The sequence below is a fragment of the Gamsiella multidivaricata genome (assembly GCF_025024155.1).
Source record: "Gamsiella multidivaricata strain RSA 2152 chromosome Unknown BC939scaffold_55, whole genome shotgun sequence".
NCBI lineage: Eukaryota > Fungi > Mortierellomycota > Mortierellomycetes > Mortierellales > Mortierellaceae > Gamsiella > Gamsiella multidivaricata.
The window spans coordinates 128133-144027 of NW_026251763.1; the positions used below are offsets into that span (position 1 = coordinate 128133).

Here is a 15895-nt window from a genome sequence, read left to right on the forward strand (position 1 = left end):
AGGTTACTATTGACATTTTTCATACACGCGTACTTTTTTTGGTATCGCCATTACACTATATTACATTACGGCGCACAACTGCCATTGCCATCATCGGTGCGAACATGAACATGGCGTGTTCTTTTAGCTGCAGATTGACTGACCGTAACTTTTTTTATGATGCTGTTTAGCAATATACTCTCTATATCTCTACTGGAATCAATCCCAGCAAGCATCTTTATAAGAGTATTTGCCGTATTGAAGTAAGGTATGGAACATGAAATGTATAATCACATTCTACCATAAACACGAGGGTGGATATCGTTGATGGCATTGGGCGCAGAAGATTAGACGACGAGCTCGTGGTGTTGTTGCAAAGAAAGTGGCTGCTGCAGCTCTTTGTCTGCATTGTATCGCTGCTTGTCGCCGGTCGATGTCTATCGTCTTCGTGCTGTATTGATGTTGTGTTATGTAAGACTCGGCCAGTTCTGTTTGGCTAACCAAAAGATTGTTCCTTCTCTTCTTCCCTGTTCTTCCTCTTATCTCGTCATGGCTCTCGTCGTGTCTCTCTCTGTGCGCCCGTCCCTCCTTCCCGCTGCGGTCGATCGGTGCTGCCGCCGACTTTTTCGGTCTCCGTCTCCTGCTTCATGGTAATGATATTTCTTTATCTCTACCCACTATCGCAACCTTTTCTTCTGCATGTCAACCCGCACGTCCTTCCCTTTCGTTTATGCTTTTCTGCTTTTTGTGCTTTCCTTTACCTCCTCTGTCCGCTCCCCACTTTCTTTTTTGTTTTCCCCCCCCCCTATTTGTTCCTGACACCACTCAAACATCTTTTTTTTCCTCACTCTGTTCTACTTTTTTTTACTATTCTCACACTGCGCTCTTCTTTCATTCGACTCAACACCTAACCTATATTTGCTATCCATTCCCGTCCATCCCTGCCTCCATCTCTCTTTTTCTCGTCTCTCCTATCCCTCATCTTATTTATCTCCTTACTATCTCTTCTTTTTTTTCCCCATTCTCTCTTCCCTTTCTCCTCTTTCTCTTTCTCTTTCTTTTCTCCCCTTCAGACAGCACTGTTTGTCTTCTGAAACAAACATTTCCTGGCACCATATCTGTGGTACCCCTTCCTCCTACTTATCACACACACACATCCGCACACTCTCTTCTTCCAGATGTCTCTTTCCTCCTCCCCCGCTGATAAGCACCCTCAGCCCTTTGTCCTCGCCAGCCCTGATCGGGTTGTCTTCAGGACTCTGCCCCACCCTCTCGCCTCCACCAACAAGAGGGTCACCCTCTCCCTGCGGCGATCCCCCTCTGCTCCTCTCCCCACTACCAATACCAATATCAATACCAGTTCTACCCAGCGCCTGTTTGCTACCTCTGCTTCCGCTGCACGCTCAGAGCCAGGCACCGCCCCATTGAATGCGCAGAGCCCCAACACCCATCGAGACAGCGGCAACATGAACCCCACAAACACCGACCACTACCTTTTGGCAAAGCCCCTTGCTCAGCCCCCGTCTGCAACCTCAGTCCCTGCAAGCACCACAACCGTAACCACTGCTGCTACCCCCGATTTTTCCAATAGCGCCACCAATGCTACCAACAACCAATACTCTGACTCTTCGATCCCAAAGATCATTACTGCCCCTGCAAGCCCCACTCGAACGCAGAGTATTGCTCTGCTCAAGAACGGGCTGCCGATCAAGTCAGCTATGAAGAGTCCTGTCGTGTCCGCTGAACTCAGCTGCGCGACTCCACTGTCGCACCGCAGGCCATCGCCGATCCGCTCACATACCTCGCCCACGCCCCACAGTCCCAAATTTGTCCACTTCAACGCCCAATTGGAACATATCCGTCTATTCTTGCAGGGCGAGATGCCCTCCTGCGTTGCTGAACGCGAGACCATTGTCGATACCCAGAATAAGGACGAACCAACAAGCGACATCAAGTTGACCCTGACCAATTGGAGCCCCGTTTCCAAGGGCGCCTTTCAACCTGGCAACATCGATGATGGCGCTCCCCCATTGCGCGTTGAAAACATCAAGATGTCTGAGGACCAGACAGGGTTGGTGGGTACGGTCTTGATCCAGAACATTGCCTTCCATAAGCATGTCTCTGTGCGGTACACCATCGACTTTTGGCAAACCCAATCAGAAGTCAGCGCAGAATTTGAGGGTTCGATCCCTGGTTCGGCTTTGGACCGGTTCGCGTTCAAGGTTGCCCTGGACATGGATAAGTCTGTGGTAGAGAAGACATTCTGCTTTGCTGTGCGGTATCAGGTGATCGGGCGAGAATTCTGGGACAGCAACAATGGAATGAACTATCAGGTCGAATGCAAGCGCGTCGTCGTGGTTACACCGCCAGTCACGTCGGACTTGTCCAAGCAGATGAACACCATCCTCTTTGCTTCTCATCTCCCCGACTATGGTAAACCAGTTCTCAAGAAGAAGACTGGCGGACGATACGACCTGTCGACATCACTCTCTGCCGCATACAGCCAGCCCAGCGGTACCCCCATTCGATCTCCTTCGCCCAAGCACGATATGCCTCCTATGAGCCAGACAGCCTACCGGCCGAGCGAGTACATCACGCCGATCCAGTCGCCTCCTGGCTATCACCATTCGCTGTACGCTTCATCCCCCAAGTTCATGGACTCTTACCTCTCTGCTGCGTCGCCTCCAGACCATTTCCAAATTGGATTTGAGCGATTGTCGATGGAGCAGCCTGCGGCGTCCAAGAGAGGCACATGCAACTCGTGGTCAGGACGCGAGGTAGAGTCTGGTTCTGGATTTTTTAGCTCTTACTCATCATCGCCCGCCAAGTCGGCTCCCATCACTATCCCTTCCTCGCAGTCTGGTGCAGAGCGCCCTCAGGTTGGATCGACTAGCTATGTTGATCTCGTGGATCGTTACTGCTTCTATGAGCCCAGTCCTCATTCGAGCCCCTACTCAAGCTACCCTAACTCGCCCCCAGCACCTTGCATTCGAGGCTAAACATGAGATGTGTCGTATTCTTTCGACTATTCTCTCATCCTCTTACTTGTTAGTGCCGTCTGCTCTTTATTTCATGTACATAGCCCTATCATTCTTTTCGCCATTCTTTAGGATCTCCTCTCTTCGTATCCTTGCTGTTTGCTCTACTTCTGTATTTGTTGTCGTCGTTCTGCATTGCTGCCTTGGTCATCTTTTCTTTTTATGTATTCCAGCTTTCACACCGTTTGCCAGTTCAAGTTCGTTGCTTTTCTTTGTTTTCGCATGTAGTAAACCCATTGTAATTCTAGTTTGTCCCTTCCGTGTTCATATTAAAGTAAACGGTTTGCCAACGCAATAACGCAACCACCGTGTCTGCTTGTCGTGTCTTTTATGATTGCTAGTACCCCTGAAGATCCGAATATCTTGACCTGTAAGACCTGATTGCGAAAAATAAGGTTGGTGGCAACGCGGTCACTGCAAAAAAGCCACAACAACATAGCTCAACTGGCCAAAAAAAAAAAAAAAAAGAAAGAGGACCCCCTTTCTGTTTCTTCATATTCAACGAACCTCGACCTTCCAAGAGAACAGAACAACAAGAACTGGACCGGACTAAAATCAAGAGCAACGAAACCAGTTTCCAGGAGGACTCTTCCCATTCCATTACTTTTTCCACTCACTTTAACACCACCGCCACCAACAACAACGGCAGCAACAGAAAACCAGCTATGAGCAGCAACACCCAGCTCTTGTCGAGCGGTTCAGAAATCTATGCCAAGAAGCGAAAGGCGCGCCAGGACCAGGTTGCGGAAGTGACATTCGATCCTGAAGCTAGAAAGTACGCCCCATATTCCCGCTTCCTGGCTTCGCCCTGTCGTGTGGGAAAGTGATTGTAGTTTGTTTGTTTGTTTTTTACTTATAGGAAATCCGGTTTTACTCAATGACTATGGCATCGTTTAGGGAATATCTGACAGGATTTCATAAGCGCAAAGTCCATCGCCAAAACGTTGCCCGTGAACTCGCCAAGAAGAAGGAGCATGAGGAGAAACTCGAAGCCCGTAAAGAGGTGAGGAGATGCAAAGCAAAATTGAACCCAGTCCAGCTGCCAATTGCAATTTGCTGTTGCTGTTGTCGTTACTGACCGTCTATGTTTTTATTCCCCCCCCCCCTCATCCAGGCGAGAGCGGCAAAGAAGGAGATGCAGGAAGAAAAGATTCAGGAATACGAAAAGTACAGGCGACGTAAGTGCGCCTCCTCCTCATCATCAGCACTTCTAACTCTTTCAGTCGCTTCTCCGGTTTATTAATCACAACCGCCTTTATAATATTTTTTTTTCCTTTCCCTTCCTACATCCACTCCAACAGAGCTGAAGATAAAATACGGAGAGCCACTCAGCGACGAAGATGAAGATGCTACAACCGTATTTTCAGATGACGATGATAATGATGATAAGACTAAGGAGCCAAAGCAGAAAAAATTCAAGACTCCAACCTCTCTCACCACCGTCACTGTCATTGAAGACATGGACCAGGACGACGGCTTATTCGGTCTTCCCAAGAATAATACCGCAACCATGGAGAAGTCAAATAAGAAGAGCAGCAGCAATGGTGAAGAAGAAGATAATAATCAGGACGAAGAGAACGAGGAGAAAGGTGAGGGTGAAAGCGATAAGAAGAAGCAACGGATCGGATCTTCATCCGCAACGACCGCCAAGGGCGCCAAGAGGACTCAGCCTGAGAAGGAAAAGAAGAAGAAGTTTCGTAAGTCCTTCCTCCCTTCTTTGCCATCTATGACCGTTCAGAGAGAGAATCCATAATGAATTCCTAACATTTGATTTATCCTACTAAATTTGTTTCGTTGCACATACAGGATATGAAGGAAAGATGCAGCGCAAGGTCACAGCGTTCAAGGATAAACAGCGCGCCAATAGACCACCCGGCGGACGGGAGGAGCGCGGTGGAAAAGGTGGACGGGAGGAGCGCGGTGGAAAAGGTGGACGGGAGGAGCGCGGTGGAAGAGGTGGACGAGGAGGACGCGGCGGGGGAGGACGTGGACGTGGTCGTCGGTAAATCAGGACATACCCTCACTCTGCATTTTTTTTCTTTCACTCTTCCTTCATAATAAAATCATTACAACTGGTCCTCCCCATTTTCTTTTTGCAGTGCATGAGGTATACAGCAACTATGCTCCTCCTCCACGTTTATTACATTAACATTATTGGTTGAGATAAGTTTAAATAGCCTCGCAAGAATGTGCTCAGGGTTGCCCCAGAAACCACTGCACCACAACCGGACAATCGCCAATGACCGGATGGGCCACAATCCACTCCAAAAAGTACTCCAATTCCCTCCGTCGCTTCTCCACAAATGCCGGTCGGAACTTTCCCATCACCTTCTTTGGCGGAAGCTTGGGCATCCCCCGAAGGATGCTGCTGCACAACACCAACGTCGGCGACGACCCCGTACTGGCTCCAAATGCCCCAGACGATGTCCGTGAATGCCAATTCGATTCTCTATCCTCGTCCTCATCCTCGTCATCGTCGTTTCCGACGTTGCTGCCATGGTCTTCGCTGTAGCGAGGGCTCCTGCTGGTGACTGGAGTTGATGACGTTGAGATCACCACGGAGTTACGTCCAGACGACGGTAGTGAAAACAGCCCTCGGCCGCCATTGGCACGACTGGCAAGCCTGCTCTGGGCTTTAAGCATATCCACCAACTGTGCACGCAGGGCCACGAAATCAGAGTATCGTTTCCGAACACGAACGATCCGCTCTTGCAGTGGAGCAGAAATCGGCTCCTGTTCCGCCTGAAGTGTTGTCCTTGACTCCATGGATCCTGCGGTTGTCGAGGCACCATTCAGGAATGGCGAAATTGATTCCTCCACCGACTGTATCCCCGTCAGAAGTTGTTCTGCAGAGCGCCCCAGTTCCGGAAACGAGAGCGACCGGGTCATCATCAGCGAAGCCTTGCTCTGCGTGTTTGCGGTCGTTGAACGACCATCTTTCGCGGCTTCATCCATTACTCTAACTCCGGAATGCTCCCCAATCGATTGGATACTGCCACTGTTGTGGATGCTTCTGGAGTCCTCCGACGCATATCCAGCTTGAGACCCCCCAGCTCCTTCACCCCGTGCTCCATGTAACCCATCCTCTCTGCTCCTGCTTGGATTCGGAGGCGCCTGGAGTTTAGCCTTGGCAGGTTCACACAACTTCAGCGTAATATTATAAGCCGTAAATGATGCAATCCCCTTGCCCACCCGAATCGGGTTCCCAATCGCTACAGATTCTGCGAATGGCAGTCGGGGACTAACTCTGGGCTGCCACGGCTGACCCTGGTCTCTCTGACTCTGTCCCGATGATGCCAATACAGATGCGGAGGGTATGGTTGACCGTCCACGGGGCGGTGATCCGCCAAAAGGCCACTCAGAGGACGTGAGCGCACTGGGATAGCCGACCTCGATAGGCATGAGCACCTGTTTGTTACGACTCTCATGGCGTCCCTTCGATCGATTTCGCGATCGCGACCGCGAGATCCTGAACTGCCGCCTGCTACCTGATCTCTGACGGCGCAAAGGCCCAGTGCCGCGCGAAAGACCAGATCCCTCGCCCTGCGTCTCTGCCGTATCCGATTCCTATCGTGACATGAATTCTGTATTAGAATGCACTTTTATAGTTGTCTGCGATCCATAAACTCACATCTGTATTCATACCTCTGATTGCTGCCCACCGTCGTCTTCGTCCAAATGTCCGCCTTCCACGGAGATCTGGTTAGGCATCCGTTGAAGAAGACCTTCTCCCTGAAGAAAGTACGGTTGTGGAGCGGGCTCTGTTGGCGTCGGGTTCATAGCCCGCTCCAGATCCCTGGCCAGCTGAGAAATCCCCTCATCATCGTCCCACTTCGATCTCCCGCCATGGCCATAGCTGCGTGGTGTGCTGTTCACGCTTGCAGTCGTCTGAATCGGTGAAGGCTTGGGTTGCGAGCGCTGCAACGGAGGTGTTGATGGACTCTTGAATCCAGATGCCGATGATGATGAGTATGTCGAGGTCAGCGGTGAACTTGGCGTCGGCGGCTGTGAAGTCGGAGACTGAGAAGAGCTGCTTATCAAGGATGAGGTCAAGCCCTGGGTCGCGGCGTCCATTGCTCTCGATGGATCAGAAACCTCTCTGCTGTGGCTACCATGGTCCAGCTTTGATGCAGATCCTTCTGATAGGCTCCGTGATATTGAATGATCCATGACACTCGAGTACGATCCAGATTCATGACTTGATATCCTTAACGTTTCTGAGACCGACGTCGACTCGGAGCAGAATAAGCCCCGGGGTACCCTGCGTCTCTGAGACGGCATGTTTGACGATGGAGAATCGCCTTTTGTCGGGTTCGCGCTCTCTGCTCCCGCATATTTTGGTGTTGACGATGCTTTGGCTGTCGCTGCTGGTCCTGATACTGGTGTTTCCGCGTGTGCTTTAGCCGGTGGAGAAAATGCCGGATCTAGCGCCATACTGGTAGCATTTACGAGAGTACGAGATGTTGAGGATGTTGAAGATGTTGAGGATGTTAAAGCTGTTTTGGCAGAATTATGGTTGTTACCGACTTTTACACCCTTATCAGAAGTCTTCGCGACGGGCGAGTCGGTGGCAAAAGAGAGTGGTCCTTCGCTAAAAGCCATAGGTGTCGATCTTGTCACCTGTTTCGATGAACTAGCTGGGGTGAAAGTGCTTTTGGTAGCTGGCAGTGGTGATGGTATCAATGAGGGTTCCAAAGGACCCAAGGAATCCAAAGATCGTGTCGATGAAGTCGATTCAGCTGCTTTAACACCTGGTGAACTCGCGATTGCTGGGTTCAAACTCAGTGAACTGGGTGTTGTCGCTACCACTGGGACCGTTGCTACTGGAGGAAATCGCTGTACAGAGATAGATCCGCGTGCTGACGTCGAGAACGGTGACTTTGCAGTGAACTTGGGCGAAGTTGAAAAGATACCAACAGGATGTCGGTGCATCGATCCAGTCAATGGTGATGTTCCTGAAGCCATGGCCCCAACGTTCGAGTGAGAAATCCTTGCTGCTGCTGCAGGAACCGGCGTTGCTATTTCTGCTGCCGCTGTTTTGGCCGACTCCGGTTCCTGATGTCCATTCCCAAGCACAGCCTTGCTCTCGGCATCAGACGCGACTAGTGAATGGTTCCAGAATACAATTGATGTAGCCGTATTAGTACCCTCATATCACTCCCCGTGAAATCCCTCCTTGAACTCGTTGTGATATATGATCTGCTTACGTTTGAGGCCGTCTTTGATATGGACCTGTAGCACATCCATGTGCTCGCGCAAGATCCGGGGCTCATCCTCATCCTCGATGTCCTCCACGTGCTCCAGAGCGCTCTTTAATAATTTGCTAGCTTCCCATATCTGTTGACGCACATCAAGGGCTACAGTGGTGGGACAGCGATTGCGATAAAAGAAAATGATCAGGCCATGCTCTTCAACTGAACATAATCAAAACACAGGGTGCGATAGAACAAGCAAATACCTCGCTGACTTTGTTCTGAACATAGTGCCACTTCCTTTGGCGAAAGCGATTTTCGCGCCCCTTCGATCTCTCCCAGCAACCTGTCGCTGTGTCTTTGCAGGACCGCTGAGCGAAGAATGACGAAAGAACAAAAGATGTGAGTGCTTGACGGACAAAATAGCGAGTGAGAGGACCATGTTCAGGCATTGGTATGGCAAGTGCCCCAACACTCAAAGAACGAGGGAGGCCTCTCCTTTTCAACCTAATGCACTTACTGCTCACTTTCTGGGCCAATGTCAACAAGTCCCTGGCAGAAGTCCGTAGGTCAGAAGTCATCCATGCGACAGGAGCGAGTTGCTATCGGCTGTTATTCTTATTCTGCTCTGCCAATACGGGAAACAGAGCCGGAGGTGGAAAGCGCCCAATTTGGGAACAGTCGGACGAAGGGTGACAACACAGCTGAGATGAGAGAAAGTAAGGGCAAGGGGAGAATGACGAGATAGAGTCTGGAGCGTAGCTTCGTGGCAGGTGGTCAGCAAGTGGCTGCTAGTTTGTTGGGGTGGTTGTGCTGCAAGGGAGGAAAGACGGGGGGAGAGGGAGAGCGCTGAGCAGGACAGGTGAGAGACAGAGCGAGTAATGGAGGGGTTATCCGCGTGTATGCGCGTACGTGTGTGTGGTAGTGGGTGTGGGGAATGAGAGACAAGAGGGATGGGAAGAGATGACCTCCATGCGGAAATCTGATTGCATCCGTTCATCCCGGTCCCCAACAAGCGGGAGCGCCGAGTGGCGAAGCCTGATGATCCATTAGTCGCCTGTTTTAGGTTCGCGCTGTATGTTCTCGCAAAATATCGAAGACAACTGCTCCTAGTCATACCCATGGCCATTGAGCAAATGGCCCTTTTCTTTACTCGCAGTAGATCAGACGGAGAGAAAGGTGAACAGGCGACAGAAGGAGAACCGTATAATGGCCGTAAAAATACTATAGCACTGGCAAGAGCTGAACAGTAGAGAGTATTTCTCGCCGCATCTCATCAAAAGAAAGACGCGACGGCCCATTTTACTGAATCAGTTCCCGGTATTCGTACTTGCCATGTTTTTCTGTAATTCAAACCCGTGTGTCTACTCAGCTATAGTGCTTTTATCGGTCACTGTAGCAGTGCAGGTGTGCTGCTTGCCAAGGTCATATCCATCAGTCGCTACGTCCGCACGCGTCGCACTGTCAACCAAATCCGAAGCAATGTATAGTTGCGTTGCATGGGAATGACTATGCAAAATACTTCACCGCGACGAAGGTGCAGCGAGTATTCCTGTCTCCAAACTCAAGAGGATAGTGGTCGCGAGCAATTGAGGTAGTCTAGATATTACAGAACGTTTAGATGTCCGGATACAAGACCTTCCTGACAGCGATATGTAAGAAACATGGGCACTACAGACCCGTGCAGGATACATGTTGCAGAGAAAGAGATGCGCAATCATCCATGTAGTCGCGATCGCGAAATGCCCATGCTTCAAATTCCATTAGACTGTCCATTTTCAGCCCAGACCAGAACGCGTTACGCGAAAAAGGAGAGCCCTGTAGAAAAAAGGAAAAGACACCTCGTAGAAGAGCCTCGATAGACATTCGATCTGTCCACGCATTCCGCTCCTTCTCTTTCGTTCCTCCTGTTTCCCGCGCCCTCTTTTTTCTCACTATCTGTGTATGTTTCTCCTGTCTCCTCTCCTCTTCCACCGCAATCGATTGCACTCCACTTCAAGGGAACAGAACGAAATAAGGACGCGATCGGATAACTCCTGTTCTGGAGTGTATATCGTCCTGTTGTTGGGACCGCGCCCTCGCCTTTGTCTTTTCTACAATCCCCCATCTGCTCTTTTTTTCCCTCCATCCATCGCGGACCGTACCCACCCATAACACCTATCTCTTCTCTCCACTCCTTCTGGCTTTATTGTCCTCCTTTCTCAGCTAAGCTTTTTTAACCTTTCTACTTACTTTTATTTTTTTCTTTTTATTGTCCATTTGCTTTGTGGTAGCCTGTCTTCCTCCATTTCTCCGCTCTTCCTTGGCCATCCCCTTCACCTTCCATTCTATACCTAAAAGGACATATCTACCTTCACAGCCATCCGCTTCTTAACTGGCTGCAGTGCCCCTGCAAACCCTTCTCCCCCTCTCTCCGTCCAACAGCCATCCTACATTGCAGTAGCAAGCGGTAGACAAACAGGAGGCGAATGATCTGCATCACTTCCGAAGCTATCATCCTCCCTTGTTTCCCTTCCAGACACGGATTTATTACTACCTCACACAACCGATGGATCTGCCAAAGAGCAACATCATAGAGCCTTTCATGGAAAAGCTTGATTCCTCGTCTTTTAATGTCCTTGCTCGACGTGGCCACGACCAGCAGTCAAAGAACTCGCACAAATCGAAGAAACACGAACGCAGTTCAACCAACAACAACCCTGGTAAACATTCTGAACAACATCAAGAGCAGCAGAACCTCGCACAGCAACAAAATGGTCAAAGGGTTCTCGCACTGGCGCCCTTCGACCTAAAGTCGATTGTCAAAATGCCCAGGACACCTTTGCACATCGGACTAAAGTTTCCCAAGGATATAAGCCTTGAGCAGTTGCAGAAAATCATCAAGGACTTTCACAAGAACGAGACCAGGACCGATGTCCGCACGGAGCTGCCTATGGATTTTGAGCCGCAGAAAAGCATTTTTAGTTTTCTTTATACTATGAACACATTCAAAGATCCTACTGTGCGTACTCAAGTCTTGCGTCCTTATTTCGTAAACTTTGATGATCGACTCTCTAGAACGCTAGCACCAACAGTATCTTTTTTTCTTTTCGTTTAGGTTAATCTGCCCGGCTGTCCTGTCGCCTCGACTCCTTCGATCTCTGATGACACAGCCTCTGGACTGGTCTGGGGATGTGAAGCAGGGTAAGATAACATCTTATCCAACGCGTGTTTGTACTGCCAAAGCACATAACTGACAAAATCATATCGTGTTGGTGTTGACGATTGATAGCAATTTCTGCGCCGTACCCAATGTCTCTGTGCCATGCTTACCTGGTTTTTACTGCCCCGCAAATACAGCTCAACCTACTCTATGTTGCAAGGGATATCTCTGCAGCTCTGACACAACGACCATCGAAGTCTGCCCTGAAGGATTCTTTTGCCCCATAGCATCGACCAGAGCTGTAAGTTCTTTTATCACACTTGCACTCTCCAAATAGTGCACGCTCAACCCTTACTCATATACACCTATTCCGATCTCAGCTCCCGTGTAACTTTTTGTCATTTTGTCCCCGAGGAACCTCGGCTATTGAAAAGTATGGTCTTGGCGCCATCCTGCTCGCGTTTGCCCTTGTAGTCATGGGTATATTTTCAATTAAGAAACAGATTTTCCGCGCGCAGCGTATTCGCTACCGACAGCGGCTTCGAGAGCTCGGCGATGATAGCGACGACATGGAAAACGAAAGAAAACGTCAGGACGAGGCCGTAGGGTTGGCACAGTCGATTTTTCTGGAGGATCAGCAAAAACTTATGTTCGGATCGCGGACACGGGATCATGAGAGTGGACTGGACTTTGCGGTCAGTCAACGCAGTCTGGTCCTGGCTGCAGCTGCTGCTGGCAATATGAACGTCAGTACGATGACTCTCCCAAATGCAGAGCGCTCGTTTGATATTCGATTCGAGGAATTGGGATTAACCCTCCCAACCGGTGTTGACATCATCAAGGTGAATAGCATATATTCTCGATCTATCTTCAACGAACGTGGCTTCAGGATACTTAAAGATCCCTACACGTCTCGCTATCTTTTTCTTTGACCTATAGAAAATCAGCGGAAGACTGATTACTGGTAGAACATGCGCCGTGATGGGTCCATCTGGAGCTGGAAAAACAACTTTCTTATCTATCCTCGCTGGAAAGGTCCCCAAGACAGATGGAAGTATCAAGGTTAACGGCAAGGAACAGACGCTCAGTCTCTGGAAAAAGCTAATTGGATTCGTCCCTCAGGAGGATGTTATGTTGTCCGAGCTCACTGTCCGCGAGATTTTGATGGTATTAACACGCGCTTCTCAACCACCATGTTTGTCATAACGAAGTTTGTCAGGCACTAAGCTTACCTGGCAAGCCCTCTTACTTGTTTTGTTCTTTAGCACTCTGCGAAAATGCGTCAACCTGTTCATATGAGCAATAATGAGAAGCGCCTTAAGGTTTTAGAAGTCATTCAGTTCTTGGGCATCGGTCATATCATGGATAATCGTATTGGAGATGTCGAAACCCGTGGTGTCTCTGGCGGTGAACGCAAACGCGTCAACATTGGTATGGAGCTCGTCGCATCCCCTTCTATTTTGTTCTTGGATGAACCCACCTCCGGTCTCGACTCGGCTACATCGCTGGAAGTCTGCAAGCTGTTGAGGCAGATTGCACAAGAGCAGTTCTTGACGGTTGCAGCGGTCGTTCATTCGCCATCGCCACACGCGTTCAACCAATTCGATGACCTCCTCTTGCTTGGAGCAGGCGGACGCGCTGTGTATTCAGGACCGCGAGATGAGGCAGCTCAATATTTTGAGAGCATTGGATATCCTGTTCCCAGTGATGAGAATCCCGCAGACTTTTTCATTTCTCTTGCTGCTGGACGCGTTGACAAGGCGCAATATGCTGGCTATGACAGTCGGATTGATGGCTCCGAAAGGCCATCCTTTCAGCGCCAGGAGGATTCGAGATCCAACACTCCGAGGGAACGTATTAACGAGCTATTTGTTCGTTGGGAACAACACTGCAAGAACAAGGCTTTGGCTAAAACCTTGGAGAAGTATGCCATCCGTGAGAGCGAGACCATGGTTACTGTTCGTCTCTCCAATGACGGATCAAGGCAGGGCTCGCCTGATATGCGAGACTTGATAAAGCGATCAAGGTTTTATCCTGATGAGCAATATGAACTAGAGGCCAGAGAGAAACAACTGGCATCTTCCCATGAACGGGACTGTCAGGTATCGATCATGGCTATACACCAGCCATCGAGACCACAGTCGCCGGCACACAGCGTCCCAATGCCCAACGCTGAAGGATCGCCTATGGATAACAGGGACGCTGTGGAAGTCTACAAGAGCACTCGTCAAGGATTATTAACACCAATTCGCATGTCGCTCATCTCTTGGTGGGCTGATGTTTGCTACTGGTGTAAGGATGTTACCGATGAGTTTTCTCATTTTCTCTGGAGCATCAAGTGCAAGTTCACTGGAGAGAAGGATCCCGTACGTCAGACCCCGTCCTTTGGCAGTGTCTTTGTCCTTTGGTAAGATTTTCTTTTCTTTTCTTTTTTTTTTTTTTTGGTATTCAAGTTAACATTAACTTTTTTTTAGCTTCAAACGTGCCTGCTTGCAAAACTACCGTTCGCAATTGGAATTCTTGTCAGATCAAGCCCTGCATTTGTCCTGTGGTCTCTGCGTATCCTTTGCATCCAAGGATATGATGTATATCCGTAGGTCATTTCCACATTCACTTCTCTTTTTTCTGCCGTTGCTTTCTGTCTTAAATGTGACATTCACGGTTTAAATCATTTTCTCATTCGACGTTCCTAGCGCGACAGCCCGCTGAGATTTGTGCTATGGCTCCTCCATCGATCCAACTCTCATGTGCAACACCCATTGATGATATCCGCTACGTTGGCATGTTCATGACGCTGGGCGTCTTTTTTGCCGGAATCAGCGTCGGAGCATGCACATTTGGCGATGAGAAAGGTACCATTCATTTTGTCGTAGCTTTGCCGTATTATTTCAAAAGACATATCCAGTTATCTAATTGCCTTTTTTTTTTTCTATTTAACTTGACAGCTGTGTTTTGGCGCGATACATCTGCAGGCATGCCAACTCTTCCGTATTACCTTGCTAAGATTCTTGCGGATATCCCTCGCATCATCGTTGCTTGTAGGTACCATAAAAAGAACCTTCAACCACGGACCACTGGCAAGCACTACGCGGGAAAAAAAAAATTCTGACCTGTTCATCTCTCTCTTTTTAGCATGCATGTACACTGGAGCATTCATCTTCTTTTTCGCGTACCACGAGCAACTAGGCTCGCTTTTGCTTCTGGTTTTACTGCTGTACATCAATGCATTTTCGATAGGCTATTTCGTCTCGACGGTCGTCAGTCGCTCGATGTTTGGGTTGACGGGCACGGGTATGTCGCTCGCTTGGGCCTTGGTCCTCAGCGGCACTGCCCCTCGTTTGTACATGGTCATGAATGGCAACGGATACACCTACGTCCGCTGGATTTGGAACGTCAGTGCGCCTCGCTGGGCGGTCGAGGCATTTTATCTGAAGGAGGTTCAGGAGAGAAAGTATGTTCCCCATAATTCAAAATGTGGCGTTTACTAGTATCTATTTATTCGCGTCTATTAACAGCGTTTACTGTGATTTTTTTTTTTTTGCGCGTGTGTGCATAGTTACAATGAGCTCAAGCACAACGTCCTGGGAGATACATACGCGTTTGAAGATTATGAAAAGGCTATCCTGTATATGGTATACATCTTCTTGGGCTGGAATGCGATCTCGTTCTCGTTGATGAAGTTGCTCTACAGGCATAAGGTCAAATAGATAAATAAGAAAGCTGTTGGAGGACATGTAATGAATAATAAATATCTCGCTTAAATTCACCTTAGTTTTTTTTTTTTTTTTTACGGAGGCTTTCAAAGTCATTGAATTTATTAGCTGTGATCTGAAGGAAGCCTGTAGGCGAGTATAGAGTATATACAAACAACTAACTGTCCGCTTCGGCTATGTCGCAGCAGAACCGTAATTCATAACCAAGAACTACATGAGTGGTGAGCCGATAGCCCCTGCTCTTTTCATGGACTGTTGTGTGCAAAAGTAATCCTTTAGCCACGGTTCTCTGACATCCTAAGAAATTGATGTCCTCCCAACCGCTCCATTCACATCGGATACTTGTCATTGTGTCAGAATAGATCCCATAAATCATTGCTATTACGTATGTAGTCCCATCCATAAATCTCGCTCAAGTTCACCTACCTGAAAATAAAAAAAAAAGGTACAGGGTAGAGTCTTTTTTTTTTTTTTTATTAACATAAATCCCCATGAGGGTACAGGGTAGAGTCTCAAGAATGAAACGGGCAAAAAGTGCCTTGCGTATCCTATGTCCTATTACGCGTCCAGAACACGTTTTTGAATATTCTACCTCCTATATTTCCAACATGAATCCACAATAGACCCACCATGTATTCTGCAAGTAATAAATCGATCTTTTCATTCAGCTAACCAGTCAAAGAGTCTTCCAGAGGGTAGGCCAATCTTTTTTCCGCCATTTGGTTCAACGCTCATGGGAAATCCATCGAATTTATTTAATGCTTCCCACGAAGATATGTCTATATAAATGGATATATATGAGATCCTAAGGATGTCTCAAGTCATATAGGG

At 48.7% G+C, this 15895-nt stretch overlaps 6 protein-coding genes across 6 annotated transcripts; 5 read left to right on the forward strand and 1 right to left on the reverse strand.

The window, feature by feature from the left end:
• The first annotated feature begins 253 nt into the window (after window positions 1-253).
• Window positions 254-3132, forward strand: BC939DRAFT_243787 (putative phosphatase regulatory subunit-domain-containing protein). The gene is made up of 2 exons (XM_051550948.1): window positions 254-629; window positions 1571-3132. Exons 1-2 carry the CDS (start codon window positions 439-441, stop codon window positions 2976-2978), a joined length of 1599 nt encoding a protein of 532 aa, XP_051409820.1. The 5' UTR covers window positions 254-438; the 3' UTR covers window positions 2979-3132.
• A 335-nt stretch (window positions 3133-3467) lies between these two features.
• Window positions 3468-5067, forward strand: BC939DRAFT_458764 (nucleolar protein 12-domain-containing protein). The gene is made up of 4 exons (XM_051556642.1): window positions 3468-4020; window positions 4132-4195; window positions 4319-4714; window positions 4824-5067. Exons 1-4 carry the CDS (start codon window positions 3895-3897, stop codon window positions 5021-5023), a joined length of 786 nt encoding a protein of 261 aa, XP_051409821.1. The 5' UTR covers window positions 3468-3894; the 3' UTR covers window positions 5024-5067.
• A 143-nt stretch (window positions 5068-5210) lies between these two features.
• BC939DRAFT_479181 (uncharacterized protein) lies at window positions 5211-5972 on the reverse strand (the record flags this gene model as incomplete). Its single annotated transcript, XM_051558825.1, has 1 exon — window positions 5211-5972. One exon carries the CDS (start codon window positions 5970-5972, stop codon window positions 5211-5213), a length of 762 nt encoding a protein of 253 aa, XP_051409822.1.
• Window positions 5973-7296: 1324 nt separating this feature from the next.
• On the forward strand, window positions 7297-8001 carry BC939DRAFT_479182 (uncharacterized protein; the record flags this gene model as incomplete). Its single annotated transcript, XM_051558826.1, has 1 exon — window positions 7297-8001. The coding sequence occupies one exon, from the start codon at window positions 7297-7299 to the stop codon at window positions 7999-8001; it is 705 nt and encodes a 234-aa protein (XP_051409823.1).
• A 450-nt stretch (window positions 8002-8451) lies between these two features.
• Window positions 8452-9197, forward strand: BC939DRAFT_458767 (uncharacterized protein). The gene has a single exon (XM_051556643.1). It carries the CDS (start codon window positions 8666-8668, stop codon window positions 8903-8905), a length of 240 nt encoding a protein of 79 aa, XP_051409824.1. The 5' UTR covers window positions 8452-8665; the 3' UTR covers window positions 8906-9197.
• Window positions 9198-10757: 1560 nt separating this feature from the next.
• On the forward strand, window positions 10758-15058 carry BC939DRAFT_505294 (uncharacterized protein; the record flags this gene model as incomplete). The annotated part of the gene is made up of 11 exons (XM_051560641.1): window positions 10758-11210; window positions 11307-11392; window positions 11481-11652; window positions 11732-12193; window positions 12291-12518; window positions 12617-13758; window positions 13826-13944; window positions 14045-14203; window positions 14297-14389; window positions 14484-14802; window positions 14908-15058. The coding sequence occupies 11 exons, from the start codon at window positions 10758-10760 to the stop codon at window positions 15056-15058; spliced, it is 3384 nt and encodes a 1127-aa protein (XP_051409825.1).
• Between the last annotated feature and the right edge of the window lie 837 nt (window positions 15059-15895).

What these genes read in the sequence shown, in the direction of transcription:
- BC939DRAFT_458767 (XM_051556643.1), top strand. Translation starts at nt 8,666, where the DNA reads ATGGCAAGTGCCCCAACACTCAAAGAACGAGGGAGGCCTCTCCTTTTC.
- BC939DRAFT_458764 (XM_051556642.1), top strand. Translation starts at nt 3,895, where the DNA reads ATGACTATGGCATCGTTTAGGGAATATCTGACAGGATTTCATAAGCGC. An exon ending in AACTCGAAGCCCGTAAAGAG is followed by an intron (nt 4,021 to 4,131) that starts GTGAGGAGATGC and finishes CCCCTCATCCAG; the next exon opens with GCGAGAGCGGCAAAGAAGGA. An exon ending in GGAAAAGAAGAAGAAGTTTC is followed by an intron (nt 4,715 to 4,823) that starts GTAAGTCCTTCC and finishes TTGCACATACAG; the next exon opens with GATATGAAGGAAAGATGCAG.
- BC939DRAFT_243787 (XM_051550948.1), top strand. Translation starts at nt 439, where the DNA reads ATGTTGTGTTATGTAAGACTCGGCCAGTTCTGTTTGGCTAACCAAAAG. An exon ending in TCTCCGTCTCCTGCTTCATG is followed by an intron (nt 630 to 1,570) that starts GTAATGATATTT and finishes TTTTTCCAATAG; the next exon opens with CGCCACCAATGCTACCAACA.